The 20,045-nt window shown below is 41.2% G+C and overlaps 1 protein-coding gene across 2 annotated transcripts in view; it reads right to left on the reverse strand.

Moving 5' to 3' along the window:
* Nucleotides 1-20,045, reverse strand: part of vps53 (VPS53 subunit of GARP complex) — a 123,786-nt gene that overhangs the window by 77,465 nt on the left and 26,276 nt on the right. For both annotated transcript variants that reach the window (XM_061919223.1, XM_061919222.1), the window contains exons 5-6: nt 8,473-8,559; nt 3,060-3,175 (exon numbers count right to left, since the gene is read on the reverse strand). In XM_061919223.1, the coding sequence (XP_061775207.1) occupies nt 3,060-3,175; nt 8,473-8,559 (203 nt within the window). The remainder of the gene's footprint in view (nt 1-3,059; nt 3,176-8,472; nt 8,560-20,045) is intronic.

Raw genomic sequence — 20,045 nt, forward strand, 5'->3', positions numbered from 1 at the left:
TTTATTGGCAGATTTAAGGTATTTTTGGGTTCAATGAGGTTAGCAAATTTTACTTGTTTTGGAAAGTCTTGACAAGCCGAATTTTCTTGTTTTTATTGGCAGATTTAAGGTATTTTTGGGTTCAATGAGGTTAGCTAATTTTACTTGTTTTGGAAAGTCTTGACAAGCCGAATTTTCTGTTTTTTATTGGCAGATTTAAGGTATTTTTGGGTTCATTGAGGTTAGCTAATTTTACTTGTTTTGGAAAGTCTTGACAAGCCGAATTTTCTTGTTTTTATTGGCAGATTTAAAGTATTTTTGGGTTCATTGAGGTTAGTTAATTTTACTTGTTTTGGAAAGTCTTGACAAGCCGAATTTTCTTGTTTTTATTGGCAGATAATTCCGAAAAATATGGTATTTTAAGGTATTTTTGGGTTCATTGAAGTTAGCTGATTTTACTTGTTTTGGAAAGTCTTGACAAGCCGAATTTTCTTGTTTTTGTTGGCAGATTTAAGGTATTTTTGGGTTCATTGAGGTTGGTTAATTTTCCTTGTTTTGGAAAGTCTTGACAAGCCGAATTTTCTTGTTTTTATTGGCAGATAATTCCGAAAAATATGGTATTTTAAGGTATTTTTGGGTTCATTGAAGTTAGCTAATTTTACTTGTTTTGGAAAGTCTTGACAAGCCGAATTTTCTTGTTTTTATTGGCAGATTTAAGGTATTTTTGGGTTCATTGAGGTTAGCTAATTTTACTTGTTTTGGAAAGTCTTGACAAGCCGAATTTTCTTGTTTTTATTGGCAGATAATTCCGAAAAATATGGTATTTTAAGGTATTTTTGGGTTCATTGAGGTTAGTTAATTTTACTTGTTTTGGAAAGTCTTGACAAGCCGAATTTTCTTGTTTTTATTGGCAGATTTAAGGTATTTTTGGGTTCATTGAGGTTAGCTAATTTTACTTGTTTTGGAAAGTCTTGACAAGCCGAATTTTCTTGTTTTTATTGGCAGATAATTCCGAAAAATATGGTATTGTAAGGTATTTTTGGGTTCATTGAGTTTAGCTAATTTTACTTGTTTTGGAAAGTCTTGACAAGCCGAATTTTCTTGTTTTTATTGGCAGATTTAAGGTATTTTTGGGTTCAATGAGGTTAGCAAATTTTACTTGTTTTGGAAAGTCTTGACAAGCCGAATTTTCTTGTTTTTATTGGCAGATTTAAGGTATTTTTGGGTTCAATGAGGTTAGCTAATTTTACTTGTTTTGGAAAGTCTTGACAAGCCGAATTTTCTGTTTTTTATTGGCAGATTTAAGGTATTTTTGGGTTCATTGAGGTTAGCTAATTTTACTTGTTTTGGAAAGTCTTGACAAGCCGAATTTTCTTGTTTTTATTGGCAGATTTAAAGTATTTTTGGGTTCATTGAGGTTAGTTAATTTTACTTGTTTTGGAAAGTCTTGACAAGCCGAATTTTCTTGTTTTTATTGGCAGATAATTCCGAAAAATATGGTATTTTAAGGTATTTTTGGGTTCATTGAAGTTAGCTGATTTTACTTGTTTTGGAAAGTCTTGACAAGCCGAATTTTCTTGTTTTTATTGGCAGATTTAAGGTATTTTTGGGTTCATTGAGGTTAGTTAATTTTACTTGTTTTGGAAAGTCTTGACAAGCCGAATTTTCTTGTTTTTAATGGCAGATCATTCCGAAAAATATGGTATTTTAAGGTGTTTTTGGGTTCATTGAGGTTAGTTAATTTTACTTGTTTTGGAAAGTCTTGACAAGCCGAATTTTCTTGTTTTTATTGGCAGATTTAAGGTATTTTTGGGTTCATTGAGGTTAGCTAATTTTACTTGTTTTGGAAAGTCTTGACAAGCCGAATTTTCTTGTTTTTATTGGCAGATAATTCCGAAAAATATGAAATTTTAAGGTATTTTTGGTTTCATTGAGGTTAGCTAATTTTACTTGTTTTGGAAAGTCTTGACAAGCCGAATTTTCTTATTTTTATTGGCAGATTTAAGGTATTTTTGGGTTCATTGAGGTTAGTTAATTTTACTTGTTTTGGAAAGTCTTGACAAGCCGAATTTTCTTGTTTTTATTGGCAGATAATTCCGAAAAATATGGTATTTTAAGGTATTTTTCGGTTCATTGAGGTTAGCTAATTTTACTTGTTTTGGAAAGTCTTGACAAGCCGAATTTTCTTGTTTTTATTGGCAGATTTAAGGTATTTTTGGGTTCATTGAGGTTAGTTAATTTTACTTGTTTTGGAAAGTCTTGACAAGCTGAATTTTCTTGTTTTTATTGGCAGATAATTCCGAAAAATATGGTATTTTAAGGTATTTTCGGGTTCATTGAGGTTAGCTGATTTTACTTGTTTTGGAAAGTCTTGACAAGCCGAATTTTCTTGTTTTTATTGGCAGATTTAAGGTATTTTTGGGTTCAATGAGGTTAGCTAATTTTACTTGTTTTGGAAAGTCTTGACAAGCCGAATTTTCTTGTTTTTATTGGCAGATAATTCCGAAAAATATGGTATTTTAAGGTATTTTTGGGTTCATTGAGGTTAGTTAATTTTCCTTGTTTTGGAAAGTCTTGACAAGCCGAATTTTCTTGTTTTTATTGGCAGATTTAAGGTATTTTTGGGTTAATTGAGGTTAGCTAATTTTACTTGTTTTGGAAAGTCTTGACAAGCCGAATTTTCTTGTTTTTATTGGCAGATAATTCCGAAAAATATGGTATTTTAAGGCATTTTGGGTTCATTGATGTTAGCTAATTTTACTTGTTTTGGAAAGTCTTGACAAGCCGAATTTTCTTGTTTTTATTGGCTGATAATTTTGCTTAGTTCAAATAAAATACCCCTCATTTTTGTATTTTTCTTCTTCTTGTTTTTGAACACTGACTTTTTGCCGTGTGGGGGGGAAAATTGTTCAACAATTTAGTAGGTGCGGCTTATACCCACTCTATTGTCGGGAAAATACAGTACTTTTAGTACCAATTCCACACCGTTTTATAGATGTAGCCTCCGACCTTTAAACATTTAAACTGACAAGTAACATTTTCTAAACATTCGCTGTTTAGTAAACATTTTATGTACTCACTCTAAAGAATCCACACCTCCTGCTAACATATGCAGGTGGTTGAGGGTGGTGATGGATGTGGTGAGGTGCCGCTTGGCATGGTCCAACTGCTTGATATCCCTTGTAATCTCTTTAACCTTTGGAGGAAAAGGAAGCATTAAAGCAAGGTGGACAAATCGCAGAGAGAAGATGGATAAGACAAAAACAAAACGGGAACGTAAACAGCTAAGTGGAAAAAGGAGCAACACCCGTGTTGGTCTGAGGACTAATTGCTTGGAAATCTGGAGTGAAGGTCACCGCCCCCCCCCCCAGCTAACCCCTAGCCCTACCTTTCCCTTTCCTGTCTTTTATTGACCCACCCACACATTATGCTTCACCTGACACACACACACACACAACACACACACACACAGGCACTATTTACTGTAACTGACTTAAGCTGCTGACTGATTTTCCCATGTCCTCATGTTCCCGAGTGTGTGTTCTGGCAATGCTGACTTAATGGGGACATATCTCTGTTTACACAGTCACCTTTAGGGGACCTCTGACGGTATGGGTACCATAAAAACAGGTCCTTTAAAGGGAAACCTTTTTAATTGATAGTCCGATCCATTCTATATCATTTTAAAGGCCTACTACAACCCACTACTACCGACCACGCAGTCTGATAGTTTATATATCAATGATGAAATCTTAACATTGCAACACATGCCAATACGGCCAATTTAGTTTACTAAATTGCAATTTTAAATTTTGCGCCGAAGTATCCTGCTGAAACGTCGCGGTATGATGACGCGTGCGCGTGACGTCACGCATTGTAGAGGACATTTTGTTCCAGTATCGTTCCCAGCTATAAGTTGTCTGTTTTCATCGCATAATTCCACAGTATTCTGGACATCTGTGTTGCTGAATCTTTTGCAATTTGTTCAATGAATAATGGAGACGTCAAAGAAGAAAGCTGTAGGTGGGAAGCGGTGTATTGCGGCCGCCTTTAGCAACAAAAACACAGCCGGTGTTTCATTGTTTACATTCCCGAAAGATGATGGTGAAGCTTTACTATGGAGCTGAGCGGTCAAGCGAACACGGTTGGATTGGACCACACACACAAAGTACAGTGTATTATGCAGCAATCATTTCGAAAGATCTTGTTTCGAAGAGGGTCCCTTGCGAAGGGCAGAGATGGGCATTGCCACCACACGTCGACTGGTGCTGAAGAACGGTGCGGGTCTGACCTTCAGGTTGTACAGGTACGATGATATAATCTCACTAAAACACTAGTAACACAATAAGCAGATAAGAGATTTTCCATAATTATCCTAGTAAATTTGTTGAATAACATCTGAATCGCTCCCACTGTATAGTCTTTTTTTTTTTTTTTCTAGTGCTTCACTCTCACTTTCCTCATCCACGAATCTTTCATCCTCGCTCAAAAGGGACGGCGTGGCGCAGTGGGAGAGTGGCCGTGCGCAACCCGAGCGTCCCTGGTTCAATTCCCACCTAGTACCAACCTCGTCACGTCCGTTGTGTCCTGAGCAAGACACTTCACCCTTGCTCCTGATGGGTGCTGGTTAGTGCCTTGCATGGCAGCTCCCTCTATCAGTGTGTGAATGTGTGTGTGAATGGGTAAATGTTGAAGTAGTGTCAAAGCGCTTTGAGTACCTTGAAGGTAGAAAAGCGCTATACAAGTACAACCCATTTATCATTTATTTATTAAATAATGGGGAAATCGTCGCTTTCTCGGTCCGAATCGCTGTCGCAGCTGGTGGCCATGATTGTAAACAATGTTCAGATGTGAGGAGCTCCACAACCCGTGACGTCACGCGCACATCGTCTGCTACTTCCGGTACAGGCAAGGATTTTTTATCGGCACCAAAAGTTGAAAACTTTATCGTCGATGTTCTCTACTAAATCCTTTCAGGAAAAATATGGCAATATCGCGAAATGATCAAGTATGACACATAAAATGGACCTGCTATCCCCGTTTGGATAAGAAAATCTAATTTCAGTAGGCCTTTATATATGGTAGTTGGAGTTGCAGACAACTGCATTACTGCTAAATAGCAGTTTTCAGTAATGTCACAGAAGATGCAGGATTTGCTTTAACACTTAAGTGGTGAAACTTCCTATAAGAGGACAGCTGTAGTGCTGCATTCTGAGGATCATGTCATATTTAATGTGAATTTTTTATTTATTTATTTATTTTTTTAATGGTCCTCAGTAGTCACATACACATTTGTATGATTTATGCATGCCTGCGTGTGAAGTGAATTATATTTATATAGTGCTTTTCTCTAGTGACTCAAAGTGCTTTTACATAGTGAAAGCCAATATCTCAGTTACATTTAAACCAGTGTGGGTGGCACTATGGGAGCAAGTGGAAAAAGTGTCTTGCCCAAGGACACAACGGCAGTGACTAGGATGGCGGAGGCGGGATTCGAACCTGGAACCCTCAAGTTGCTGTCAAGGTCACTCTACCAAACCGAGCCATACGGCCGTGTGTGTGTGTGTGTGTTCCGGCAATGCTGATTTAATGGGGACATCGGTCTGTTTACACCAGGGGTAGGGAACCTATGGCTCTCGAGCCAGGTGTGGCTCTTTTGATGACTGCATCTGGCTCTCAGATAAATCTTAGCTGTATTGCTTAACATGAGGAGTAAAAGGGTGGAATGCCATCTCCGGGTTGGGGAGGAGACCCTGCCCCAAGTGAAGGAGTTCAAGTACCTAGGAGTCTTGTTCACGAGTGAGGGAAGAGTGGATCGTGAGATCGACAGGCGGATCGGTGTGGCGTCTTCAGTAATGCGGACGTTGTACCGATCCGTGGTGAAGAAGGAGCTGAGCCGGAAGGCAAAGCTCTCAATTTACCGGTCGATCTACGTTCCCATCCTCACCTATGGTCATGAGCTTTGGGTCATGACCGAAAGGATAAGATCACGGGTACAAGCGGCCGAAATGAGTTTCCTCCGCCGTGTGGTGGGTCTCTCCCTTAGAGATAGGGTGAGAAGCTCTGCCATCCGGGAGGAACTCAAAGTAAAGCCGCTGCTCCTTCACATCGAGAGGAGCCAGATGAGGTGGTTCAGGCATCTGGTCAGGATGCCACCCGAACCCCTCCCTAGGGAGGTGTTTAGGGCACGTCCAACCGGTAGGAGGACACGGGGAAGACCCAGGACACGTTGGGAAGACTATGTCTCCCGGCTGGCCTGGGAACGCCTCGGGATCCCCCGGGAAGAGCTAGACGAAGTGGCTGGGGAAAGGGAAGTCTGGGTTTCCCTGCTTAGGTTGTTGCCCCCGCGACCCAACCTCGGATAAGCGGAAGAAGATAGATGGATGGATGGATGGATGGATGAGTAATGAATAATCTCACCGGTAAACACACTGTCAAAATATAATTCTCATGCATTTTAAACCATCCCTCCGTTTTTCCACCGCACCTGTTCAAGAAGTCACATTAACGGTAAGAAATGTTGTATTTATTATTGGTTAGCTTCAGAATAACAATGTTATTAAAAAGAATAAGATACTTAATATACTCTAAAAATGTTGGTCTTACTTAAAAATTAACACATTTAGTTGTATGTTTAAAAAAATAATATTATATGGCTCTCATGGAAATACATTTTAAAGTATTTGGCTCTCTCAGCCGAAAAGGGGTTTCCCAACCCCTGGTTTACACAGTCACCTTCAGGGGACCTCGGACGGTATGGGGACTTGGAAACCTTTTTATACGATAGTCAGATCCATTCTGAAGATTGCCTAAGTGATTTTTAAGCTTTGGCTCATTAAACATGTTTACTGGTTAGTTTGAATGTGAGACATTTGCAGAGCAGCCCCCTCATCGGGCTGTAGCTGGTACTGCCTTTGCTCTTTTAAATGGTCCTCAGAAGTCACGTACAAATTTGTGTGAATTATGCAAAATGATTTAAATTTGTATTTTCCCCCAGGGTCCCCAGTAAGTATGATCAGCACATTACTTCATCAATCCAGAGATTTAAAGACGTGCATGAGCTAACTGGGCATTGGATATTTTACCTCATTTTTTTTTAATGTCTCCACAACCTGTAGAAAGGATGGTCCACACAAGTTCTGAACAAAACCTTGGTCCCCATTCCAAAAGATAACCTGTGTGTGTGTGTGTTCTTGCAATGCAGACTTAATGGGGACATGGCTCTGTTTATACAGTCACCTTTCTGACGGTATGGGGACCACAAAACAGGTCCCCTAAAGGGAAACCTTTTTAAATGATAGTCAGATCCATTCTGAAGATGCCTAAGTAATTTTAAAGCTTTGGCCCATAAAACATGTTTCCTGGTTAGTTTGAGTGTGAGACATTTGCACAGCAGCCCCCTCATCGGGCTGTAGCTGGCACTGCACTCGCTATTTTAAATGCTCCTAAGTAGTCACGTACAAATTTGTGTGGATTATGCAAAATTATTAAAATTTGGTCCCCATGAACCATATTAACTCTTTTTCCCCAGGGTCCCCAGTAAGACTGATTGGCACATTACTTCATCAATCTAGACCAGAGATTTAAAGACGTGTATGACATACTTGCCAACCCTCCCGGATTTTCCGGGAGACTCCCGAAATTCAGCGCCTCTCCTGAAAAACTTCCGGGACAAATTTTCTCCCGAAAATCTCCCGAAATTCAGGAGCTGGAGGCCACGCCCCCTCCAGCTCCATGAGGACCTGAGTGACGTGTCTGAGAGCGTGTCTGCCCAATGACGTTATAACTGTAGAATGACCGAGGGCGAGTTCTTGGTTTCTTATGTGGGTTTATTGTTAGGCAGTTTCATTAACTTCCTCCCAGCGCAGTAACACACAACAACAGCAGTCACGTTTACGTCTACCACTCTACCGTAAGGCAGTTCGTATGCCGTAAACAGCATGTGACACTCTTAAACAGGACAATACTGCCATCTACTGTTCATGCACCACAACCCTTTACTAATCCTCCTACATTCACATCCCATGTCCCCGGATTGTAAAACACCTAATGTAAATAATCAAATGTATTTCTAATGTATATACTTATTCTTATGCTATCTGAACTCACTATGTTCTCTGCTAACTGTACATATCCTACTAAGTAAGACCTACACTGTTTCAATGTCCTTTTCTCTGTTGATGCAATTTTTGATGACTGAAGTACTGATAGCAACCAAAGCTCCTCATCCTACCCCCCGGATTGTAAATAATTTAATGTATATACTATGATGATTAACTTGTGTGATGACTGTATTATGCTGATAGTATATACATGTACCATGAATTGATTAACGTGACCCCCCCCGCCCCGCCTCCACAACCTGTAGAAAGGGTGGTCCCCACAAGTTCTGATCTAAAACTCGGTCCCCATTCCAAATGATAACCAGGATGTGTGTGTGTGTGTGTGTGTGTGTGCGTGCGTGTGTGTGTGTGTGTGTGTGTGTGTACATACCATTTGTTCGGACTTCTCTGCCTTGTCCTTGATGTCTTTTATTTTACCGAAAAGCTGCTGGATGGCGACCTGGGCCTCTTCCAAAGCCTGCATGAATCACACAAGTCATTATCATTAGATCCTTATCGTGACTGAAGCGTCTGAAAAACTGGCCTCGGAGTTGAACTGCAGAATTATATCACTAGACCCAAGGATTTACTGTGGATTGAATACAAAAATAACATTGAGGGCGATAAAATCGAGTCAATATTTACAGTACTTAAGAGTTCGGTCAACATGTTGTTTTTTTTTTGGCGACAACTGGTGTACACAATAATTCACAAAGTTAAACTCAAGACGCCATTTTTGTGTGCTAATTTAAGATAATGTAGATAGATAGATAGATAGATAGATAGATACCGTATATGTCACTCCAGAGTATAAGTCGCACTATTATGTTAGATCCACTATGGACTGGACTCTCTCACTATTATGTTAGATCCACTATGGACTGGACTCTCGCACTATTATGTTAGATCCACTATGGACTGGACTCTCGCACTATTATGTTAGATCCACTATGGACTGGACTCTCTCACTATTATGTTAGATCCACTATGGACTGGACTCTCACACTATTATGTTAGATCCACTATGGACTGGACTCTCTCACTATTATGTTAGATCCACTATGGACTGGACTCTCACACTATTATGTTAGATCCACTATGGACTGGACTCTCGCACTATTATGTTAGATCCACTATGGACTGGACTCTCGCACTATTATGTTAGATCCACTATGGACTGGACTCTCTCACTATTATGTTAGATCCACTATGGACTGGACTCTCACACTATTATGTTAGATCCACTATGGACTGGACTCTCTCACTATTATGTTATATCCACTATGGACTGGACTCTCGCACTATTATGTTAGATGCACTATGGACTGGACTCTCTCACTATTATGTTAGATCCACTATGGACTGGACTCTCTCACTATTATGTTAGATCCACTATGGACTGGACTCTGACACTATTATGTTAGATCCACTATGGACTGGACTCTCTCACTATTATGTTAGATCCACTATGGACTGGACTCTCACACTATTATGTTAGATCCACTATGGACTGGACTCTCTCACTATTATGTTAGATCCACTATGGACTGGACTCTCACACTATTATGTTAGATCCACTATGGACTGGACTCTCGCACTATTATGTTAGATGCACTATGGACTGGACTCTCTCACTATTATGTTAGATCCACTATGGACTGGACTCTCTCACTATTATGTTAGATCCACTATGGACTGGACTCTGACACTATTATGTTAGATCCACTATGGACTGGACTCTCTCACTATTATGTTAGATCCACTATGGACTGGACTCTCACACTATTATGTTAGATCCACTATGGACTGGACTCTCGCACTATTATGTTAGATGCACTATGGACTGGACTCTCTCACTATTATGTTAGATCCACTATGGACTGGACTCTCTCACTATTATGTTAGATCCACTATGGACTGGACTCTCACACTATTATGTTAGATCCACTATGGACTGGACTCTCTCACTATTATGTTAGATCCACTATGGACTGGACTCTCGCACTATTATGTTAGATCCACTATGGACTGGACTCTCTCACTATTATGTTAGATCCACTATGGACTGGACTCTCTCACTATTATGTTAGATCCACTATGGACTGGACTCTCTCACTATTATGTTAGATCCACTATGGACTGGACTCTCTCACTATTATGTTAGATCCACTATGGACTGGACTCTCTCACTATTATGTTAGATCCACTATGGACTGGACTCTCTCACTATTATGTTAGATCCACTATGGACTGGACTCTCGCACTATTATGTTAGATGCACTATGGACTGGACTCTCTCACTATTATGTTAGATCCACTATGGACTGGACTCTCACTATTATGTTAGATCCACTATGGACTCTCACACTATTATGTTAGATCCACTATGGACTAGACTCTCACACTATTATGTTAGATCCACTATGGACTGGACTCTCACACTATTATGTTAGATCCACTATGGACTGGACTCTCTCACTATTATGTTAGATCCACTATGGACTGGACTCTCGCACTATTATGTTAGATCCACTATGGACTGGACTCTCACTATTATGTTAGATCCACTATGGACTGGACTCTCTCACTATTATGTTAGATCCACTATGGACTGGACTCTCACTATTATGTTAGATCCACTATGGACTGGACTCTCTCACTATTATGTTAGATCCACTATGGACTGGACTCTCTCACTATTATGTTAGATCCACTATAGACTGGACTCTCTCACTATTATGTTAGATCCACTATGGACTGGACTCTCACACTATTATGTTAGATCCACTATGGACTGGACTCTCACACTATTATGTTAGATCCACTATGGACTGGACTCTCTCACTATTATGTTAGATCCACTATGGACTGGACTCTCACACTATTATGTTAGATCCACTATGGACTGGACTCTCTCACTATTATGTTAGATCCACTATGGACTGGACTCTCGCACTATTATGTTAGATGCACTATGGACTGGACTCTCGCACTATTATGTTAGATGCACTATGGACTGGACTCTCTCACTATTATGTTAGATCCACTATGGACTGGACTCTCGCACTATTATGTTAGATGCACTATGGACTGGACTCTCTCACTATTATGTTAGATCCACTATGGACTGGACTCTCACACTATTATGTTAGATCCACTATGGACTGGACTCTCTCACTATTATGTTAGATCCACTATGGACTGGACTCTCGCACTATTATGTTAGATCCACTATGGACTGGACTCTCTCACTATTATGTTAGATCCACTATGGACTGGACTCTGACACTATTATGTTAGATCCACTATGGACTGGACTCTCTCACTATTATGTTAGATCCACTATGGACTGGACTCTCTCACTATTATGTTAGATCCACTATGGACTGGACTCTCACACTATTATGTTAGATCCACTATGGACTGGACTCTCACACTATTATGTTAGATCCACTATGGACTGGACTCTCTCACTATTATGTTAGATCCACTATGGACTGGACTCTCTCACTATTATGTTAGATCCACTATAGACTGGACTCTCTCACTATTATGTTAGATCCACTATGGACTGGACTCTCTCACTATTATGTTAGATCCACTATGGACTGGACTGTCTCACTATTATGTTAGATCCACTATGGACTGGACTCTCACTATTATGTTAGATGCACTAAGGACTGGACTCTCTCACTATTATGTTAGATCCACTATGGACTGGACTCTCACACTATTATGTTAGATCCACTATGGACTGGACTCTCGCACTATTATGTTAGATCCACTATGGACTGGACTCTCACTATTATGTTAGATGCACTATGGACTGGACTCTCTCACTATTATGTTAGATCCACTATGGACTGGACTCTCACACTATTATGTTAGATCCACTATGGACTGGACTCTCTCACTATTATGTTAGATCCACTATGGACTGGACTCTCTCACTATTATGTTAGATCCACTATGGACTGGACTCTCTCACTATTATGTTAGATCCACTATGGACTGGACTCTCTCACTATTATGTTAGATCCACTATGGACTGGACTCTCACACTATTATGTTAGATCCACTATGGACTGGACTCTCTCACTATTATGTTAGATCCACTATGGACTGGACTCTCTCACTATTATGTTAGATTATTAAACCATCTGATATGTTAGTGATTGTGTTAAATAAAAGGTGCAAGCGAGTAATCTATAAATATTTTCATTGCCATCTTTATTCATAAAAAAGTACATCAATAGTTCAGCTAAATGCATTTATTTGTCTGGCAATGGAAAAGTAGTGTTCTGGCACCACAAGTGAGGTTAGTTGCTACAACATTCAGCGTGATGCCAGCAATAATCCAAACACCAAATACAGCTGGTAGTTGTCGTAATTGGTAAGAAAAAAAAAAAAAAAGTACACGAGACTGCCCGCCAAATTGGCTGCAATAATATTAGTAATAAAAAAAAGATTAGAATAATCTTTGCTATAAAGAACACATTCGATTCGGTGGAGAAAAGTTTCGCTCCGCTCAGGTTTTTTTGGGTCGTAAACTGGGTGGGTGGCATGGTGAAGGTTGGTTGAAAAGCAGACAGGGTGTCCAAGTCTGACTTTCATTTGTAGGGGATATCTTTTATTCAATCCCACAACTGAATGTGGGGCCAAGTGAAAAATGATCCTGCTAATCCCGCCTGCAGTGTCAGACTCGGCCCTAATTGGCCATCCGGGCACCGACTCAAAGCAGGCAAAGGGCCATTAGGCGAAGCTCAACATAAGGGCCGTCACTATAAAGACTAAAGAGATCGTTTGCAGTTCTGACAGCCTCCAAACGACCGGCCCGACTAAATACGTTTCAGAGTTAAAGCGGTAAAACGGCTGCGGTGTTCTTCTGATATTTCATCATAATCAACACGGTCATCTGATATGGCGGCTGTTCCGAAGAACGGCGTTTGGTGTGACGGGATGCCAGCGCATTGATGATGTGGCGTCAGCACGGACAAAAACTTTGATTCTTCTTCAATTTACATGACTTTGCGTTTTCAATCAATCAATCAATGTTTATTTATATAGCCCCAAATCACAAATGTCTCAAAGGACTGCACAAATCATTACGACTACAACATCCTCGGAAGAACCCACAAAAGGGCAAGGAAAACTCACACCCAGTGGGCAGGGAGAATTCACATCCAGTGGGACGCCAGTGACAATGCTGACTACGAGAAACCTTGGAGAGGACCTCAGATGTGGGCAACCCCCCCCCTCTAGGGGACCGAAAGCAATGGATGTCGAGCGGGTCTAACATGATACTGTGAAAGTTCAATCCATAGTGGCTCCAAGACAGCCGCGAAAGTTCAGTTCAAAGCGGATCAAAGACAGCAGCGAGAGTCCCGTCCACAGGAGACCATCTCAAGCGGAGGCGGATCAGCAGCGTAGAGATGTCCCCAATCGATACAGGCGAGCGGTCCATCCTGGGTCTCGACTCTGGACAGCCAGTACTTCATCCATGGTCATCGGACCGGACCCCCTCCACAAGGGAGGGGGGGCATAGGAGAAAGAAAAGAAGCGGCAGATCAACTGGTCTAAAAAGGAGGTCTATTTAAAGGCTAGAGTATACAGATGAGTTTTAAGGTGAGACTTAAATGCTTATACTGAGGTAGCATCTCGAACTGTTACCGGGAGGGCATTCCAGAGTACTGGAGCCCGAACGGAAAACGCTCTATAGCCCGCAGACTTTTTTTGGGCTCTGGGAATCACTGATAAGCCGGAGTCTTTTGAACGCAGTTTTCTGTCACCTTCTTGCGCACACACACGTTGAACACACAATATCAATCAAAGTTCACTTATACTGCCCTTAATCACAAATGTCTCAAAGGGCTGCACGAGCCACAACGACTGAGGTTTTTTCCTCGGGAACAAAGACACTTGAAATGCGGATGCTAGACTTTAGACAAGAACAAGAAAGTTTGATCATATTACGCCAATACTGTATATACCTTTATATACTGTATGTATATATATATATATACTTCCAAAGACTTGCACCTGGGGAAAGGTTGATTGGCAACACTAAATTGGCCCTAGTGCGTGAATGTGAGTGTGAATGTTGTCTGTCTATCTGTGTTGGCCCTGTGATGAGGTGGCGACTTGTCCAGGGTGTACCCCGCCTTCCGCCCGATTGTAGCTGAGATAGGCGCCAGCGCCCCGCGCGACCCCAAAAGGGAATAAGCGGTAGAAAATGGATGGATGGACATATATATATATATATATATATATATATATATATATATATATACATATATATATATATATATATATATACATATATATATATATATAGTTGTATATAAGTGCTTCCTGTGCACTTAAGATGTTGACTTTAAAGGGGAACATTATCACAATTTCAAAAGGGTTAAAAACAATAAAAATCAGTTCCCAGTGGCTTGTTGTATTTTTTGAAGTTTTTTTCAAAATTTTACCGGTCTCGGAATGTCCCTAAATAAAGCTTTAAAGTGCCTTATTTTCGCTATCTTCGAAACCACTATCCATTTCCCTGTGACGTCACACAGTGCTGCCAATGTAAACAAACAATGGGAATACCACAGCAAGATATAGCGACATTAGCTCGGATTCAAACTCGGATTCCAGCGATTTAAGCGATTCAACAGATTACGCATGTATTGAAACAGATGGTTGGAGTATGAAAGTATTGAAGAAGAAACTGAAGCTATTGAGCGAATAGCTATTGACGCTATTCATAGCCATAGCATGGCCGAATAGCTGCGTTAGCATCGCCGGTAAAATGTGCGGACCAAACGATCAGGACTTTCGCATCTTTTGACACGGGAGCAACTTAAATATATATATATATATCCATCCATCCATCCATCCATCCATCATCTTCCGCTTATCCGAGGTCGGGTCGCGGGGGCAGCAGCCTAAGCAGGGAAGCCCAGACTTCCCTATCCCCAGCCACTTCGTCTAGCTTTTCCCGGGGGATCCCGAGGCGTTCCCAGGCCAGCCAGGAGACATAGTCTTCCCAACGTGTCCTGGGTCTTCCCCGTGGCCTCCTACCGGCTGGACGTGCCCTAAACACCTCCCTAGGGAGGCGTTCGGGTGGCATCCTGACCAGATGCCCGAACCACTTCATCTGGCTCCTCTCCATGTGGAGGAGCAGCGGCTTTACGTTGAGTTCCTCCCGGATGGCAGAGCTTCTCACCCTATCTCTAAGGGAGAGACCTGGAAACTCATTTCGGCCGCTTGTACCCGTGATCTTATCCTTTCGGTCATGACCCAAAGCTCATGACCATAGGTGAGGATGGGAACGTAGATCGACCGGTAAATTGAGAGCTTTGCCTTCCGGCTCAGCTCCTTCTTCACCACAAAGGATCGATGCAACGTCCGCATTACTGAAGACGCCGCACCGATCCGCCTGTTGATCTCACGATCCACTCTTCCCTCACTCGTGAACAAGACTCCTAGGTACTTGAACTCCTCCACTTGGGGCAGGGTCTCCTCCCCAACCCGGAGATGGCATTCCACCCTTTTCCGGGCGAGAACCATGGACTCGGACTAGGAGGTGCTGATTCTCATTCCGGTCGCTTCACACTCGGCTGTGAACCGATCCAGTGAGAGCTGAAGATCCCGGCCAGATGAAGCCATCAGGACTACATCATCTGCAAAAAGCAGAGACCTAATCCCGCGGTCACCAAACCGGAACCCCTCAACGCCTTGACTGCGCCTAGAAATTCTGTCCATAAAAGTTATGAACAGAATCGGTGACAAAGGACAGCCTTGGCGGAGTCCAACCCTCACTGGAAATGTGTCCGACTTACTGCCAGCAATGCGGACCAAGCTCTGGCACTGATCATACAGGGAGCGGACCGCCACAATAAGACAGTCCGATACCCCATACTCTCTGAGCACTCCCCACAGGACTTCCCGAGGGACACGGTCGAATGCCTTCTCCAAGTCCACAAAGCACATGTAGACTGGTTGGGCAAACTCCCATGCACCCTCAAGAACCCTGCCGAGAGTATGGAGCTATATATATATATATACATTTTTTTTTATAGGGCTTTTTAAGGCTACAACGGTGACTCGCATTAGCCGCATCTTCCAAGCATTTTTTTAAAAATTATCTTTCAAATCCAAAAAAAGGCATACATGTTCTTGTCTCTCATACGGATTGTGAACAGCTGGTAAAATTCCCTCCTAAAAAGTGCACTTCCCCTTTAACATAAGTATTGTATCCAAAACAGGGGTATTTGCTTACCAGAGGAAGCTCTTCATTTCGTTATTTGAAAATGATTGTGTAAAAACTACACGTTTATATCCAGCCTAAAAAGAACAACATTATTCAAATAAGAATTTGCTCAGAGTAAGAAGCAGTGTATGCAGTGTCAGTTCTACAACTAATTTTTGATCAATTAAAAGAGAAATCTGTTTTGAATGATCTTTTTTTTAAATTTTGTATTTAAAATGTAAGAGAAAAACAGACTGGAATTTTTTTTTTTTTTTTTTCAGGCCATATCGCCCAGGCCTGCGGTACAAGCATAAAACACACGTTTACTCCCAGCAGCTGGCACCAGCTGTGAAAGATATTCATCACTTCTGTGTACCTCCAAGACACAAGTGGACCATAAGTAAGCAAACGCACATTAAAGGGGAGGGGGGGGGGGGTGGCGTTATTGCATTTACCATAAATACAACTTGTACTTAAGTAAATATTTGTGCTTCCTGAAGGCATCACAGGCAAGCTCAAATCGACATTTATAAGACCTTTGAACTTTTTATCTTCAACAAGAGACTGACTAATGACTAAAGGTAAATAGGCGGGATGTTAAACGCCACACCAAATGCTGACGTGTGTGGCGTGCCACGGTCATGGTTCGGATTGCAAGGAGACATTGGAGAGATGATTCTTCACTTTGTACCACATGTCCCGGCAAGAAATCTGCGTTCAAAGGACTCCGGCTTATTAAATAAATAAATGGGTTGTACTTGTATCGCGCTTTTCTACCTTCAAGGTACTCAAAGCGCTTTGACACTACTTCCACATTTACCCATTCACACACACATTCACACACTGATGGAGGGAGCTGCCATGCAAGGCGCCAACCAGCACCCATCAGGAGCAAGGGTGAAGTGTCTTGCTCAGGACACAACGGACGTGACGAGGTTGGTACTAGGTGGGATTTGAACCAGGGACCCTCGGGTTGCGCACGGCCACTCTCCCACTGCGCCACGCCGTCCCTATTATTAGTGATTCCCAAAAGCCCAAAAAAAGTCTGCGGGCTATAGAGCGTTTTCATTTCGGGCTCCAGTACTCTGGAATGCCCTCCAGTTCGAGATGCCACCTCAGTAGAAGCATTTAAGTCTCACCTTAAAACTCATTTGTATACTCTAGCCTTTAAATAGACTCCCTTTTTAGACCAGTTGATCTGCCGTTTGTTTTCTTTCTCTCCTATGTCCCACTCTCCCTTGTGGAGGGGGTCCGGTCCGATCCGGTGGCCATGTACTGCTTGCCTGTGTATCGGCTTGGGGACATCTCTGCGCTGCTGATCTGCCTCCGCTTGGGATGGTTTCCTGCTGGCTCGGCTGTGAACGGGACTCTCGCTGCTGTGTTGGATCCACTTTGGACTGGACTCGCGCGACTGTGTTGGATCCAATATGGATTTAACTTTCACAGTATCATGTTAGACCCGTTCGACATCCATTGCTTTCCTCCTCTCCAAGGTTCTCATAGTCGTCATTGTCACCGACGTCCCACTGGGTGTGAGTTTTTCCTTGCCCTTATGTGGGCCTACCGAGGATGTCGTGGTGGTTTGTGCAGCCCTTTGAGACACTAGTGATTTAGAGCTATATAAGTAAAGATTGATTGATTGATTGATTGACTTTCCTGACGGGTGTCACAAAAGCGTGCTTGAGTAATGCGTGCTAAATTAGGCTGACCATATTGGGAAATCCCAAAAAGAGGACACAAACCGAATTTTTCGGAGTATAAGTCGCACCTGCCGAAAATGCATAATACAGCAAAGAAGGAAAAAGACTGGAGTATAAGTCGCATTTTGGGGGAAATTTATTTGCTAAAACCCAACACCAAGAATAGACATTTGGAAGGCAATTTAAAATAAATTAAAGCTGCAAGCAGCGATGGACGGGACCGAGTATATATGGAAGTGGCTGAGGAGAGGGAAGTCTGGGCTTCCCAGCTATAAGTTAGAACAGGGGTCGGGAACCTTTTTGGCTGAGAGAGCCAAAAAGCCAAATATTTTAAAATATATTTCCGTAAGAGCCATATAATATTTTTTTTAACACTGAACACAACTAAACACGTGCATTTTTAAGTAAGACCAACATTTCTAGAGTATAAAAGGTCTCTTATTCTTTGTAATAACATTGTTATTCGGGAAGCTAATTGTGGAGGGGGCGTGGCCTGCGGGCCTGCAGCGACAGGTGCGTAGAAGGCCCAGCTGGGCCTTGTTATCTAATCACCTGTCGCTCTGTTATAAGCGGCAGCCAGGAGGAGAGACTGGGTTGGGGCTGGACATACTATTGCTGGAAAGACAGAGAGACTTATTGAAAAATAAAACAATATTGTAACCCTGAAACAGGCTCTCATGTCGGTGCTTGGGGGTCTGAAGAACCCCCAGGAGGGCAAGCACCACACTAACCAATAATAAATAAATAACTTCTTACCATTAACGCAACTTCTCGAACAGGTGCGGTAGAAAACCGATGGATGGATTGAAAATGCATGAGAATGTTTTATATTTTGAACATTATTTTTAACCCTGTGATTAGAAGCGGAATTATTCATTACTTATCGTGTTAAGCAAAGTCAGCTCAGATTTATCTGAGAGCCAGATGCAGTCATCAAAAGAGCCACATCTGGCTCTAGAGCCATAGGTTCCCTACCCCTGAGTTAGAACAACACACTACTTTGTATTATATTGTAGTTTTTACCTTCCATAACGTGTCTACTGACACATAAGTTAGAACTATACACTACTTTTTATGATCAATGTTATAGTTTTTACCTTCCATAACGTGTCCACTTACAGATATAAGTCGAACTACTTAGTATTATAAATGTTGTAGTTTTTACCTTCCATAACGTGTCTACTTACGGATATAAGTTCGAACTACTTAGTATTATAAATGTTGTAGTTTTTACCTTCCATAACGTGTGTACTTACAGATATAAGTTCGAACTACTTAGTATTATAAATGTTGTAGTTTTTACCTTCCATAACGTGTCCACTTACGGATATAAGTTTGAACTACTTAGTATTATTAATGTTGTAGTTTTTACTTTCCATAACGTGTCCACTTACAGATATAAGTTCGAACTACTTAGTATTATAAATGTTGTAGTTTTTACCTTCCATAACGTGTCTACTTACAGATACAAGTTCGAACTACTTAGTATTATAATTTTTGTAGTTTTTACCTTCCATAACGTGTCCACTTACAGATATAAGTTCGAACTACTTAGTATTATAAATGTTGTAGTTTTTACCTTCCATAACGTGTCTACTTACAGATATAAGTTCGAACTACTTAGTATTATAAATGTTGTAGTTTTTACCTTCCATAACGTGTCTACTTACAGATATAAGTTCGAACTACTTAGTATTATAAATGTTGTAGTTTTTACCTTCCATAACGTGTCTACTTACAGATATAAGTTCCAACTACTAAGTATTATAAATGTTGTAGTTTTTACCTTCCATAACGTGTCTACTTACAGATATAAGTTTGAACTACTTAGTATTATAAATGTTGTAGTTTTTACCTTCCATAACGTGTCTACTTACAGATATAAGTTCGAACTACTTAGTATTATAAATGTTATAGGTTTTACCTTCCATAACGTGTCTACTTACAGATATAAGTTTGAACTACTTAGTATTATAAATGTTGTAGTTTTTACCTTCCATAACGTGTCTACTTACAGATATAAGT

Source organism: Nerophis ophidion, linkage group LG13 (assembly GCF_033978795.1).
Source record: "Nerophis ophidion isolate RoL-2023_Sa linkage group LG13, RoL_Noph_v1.0, whole genome shotgun sequence".
Taxonomy (NCBI): domain Eukaryota; kingdom Metazoa; phylum Chordata; class Actinopteri; order Syngnathiformes; family Syngnathidae; genus Nerophis; species Nerophis ophidion.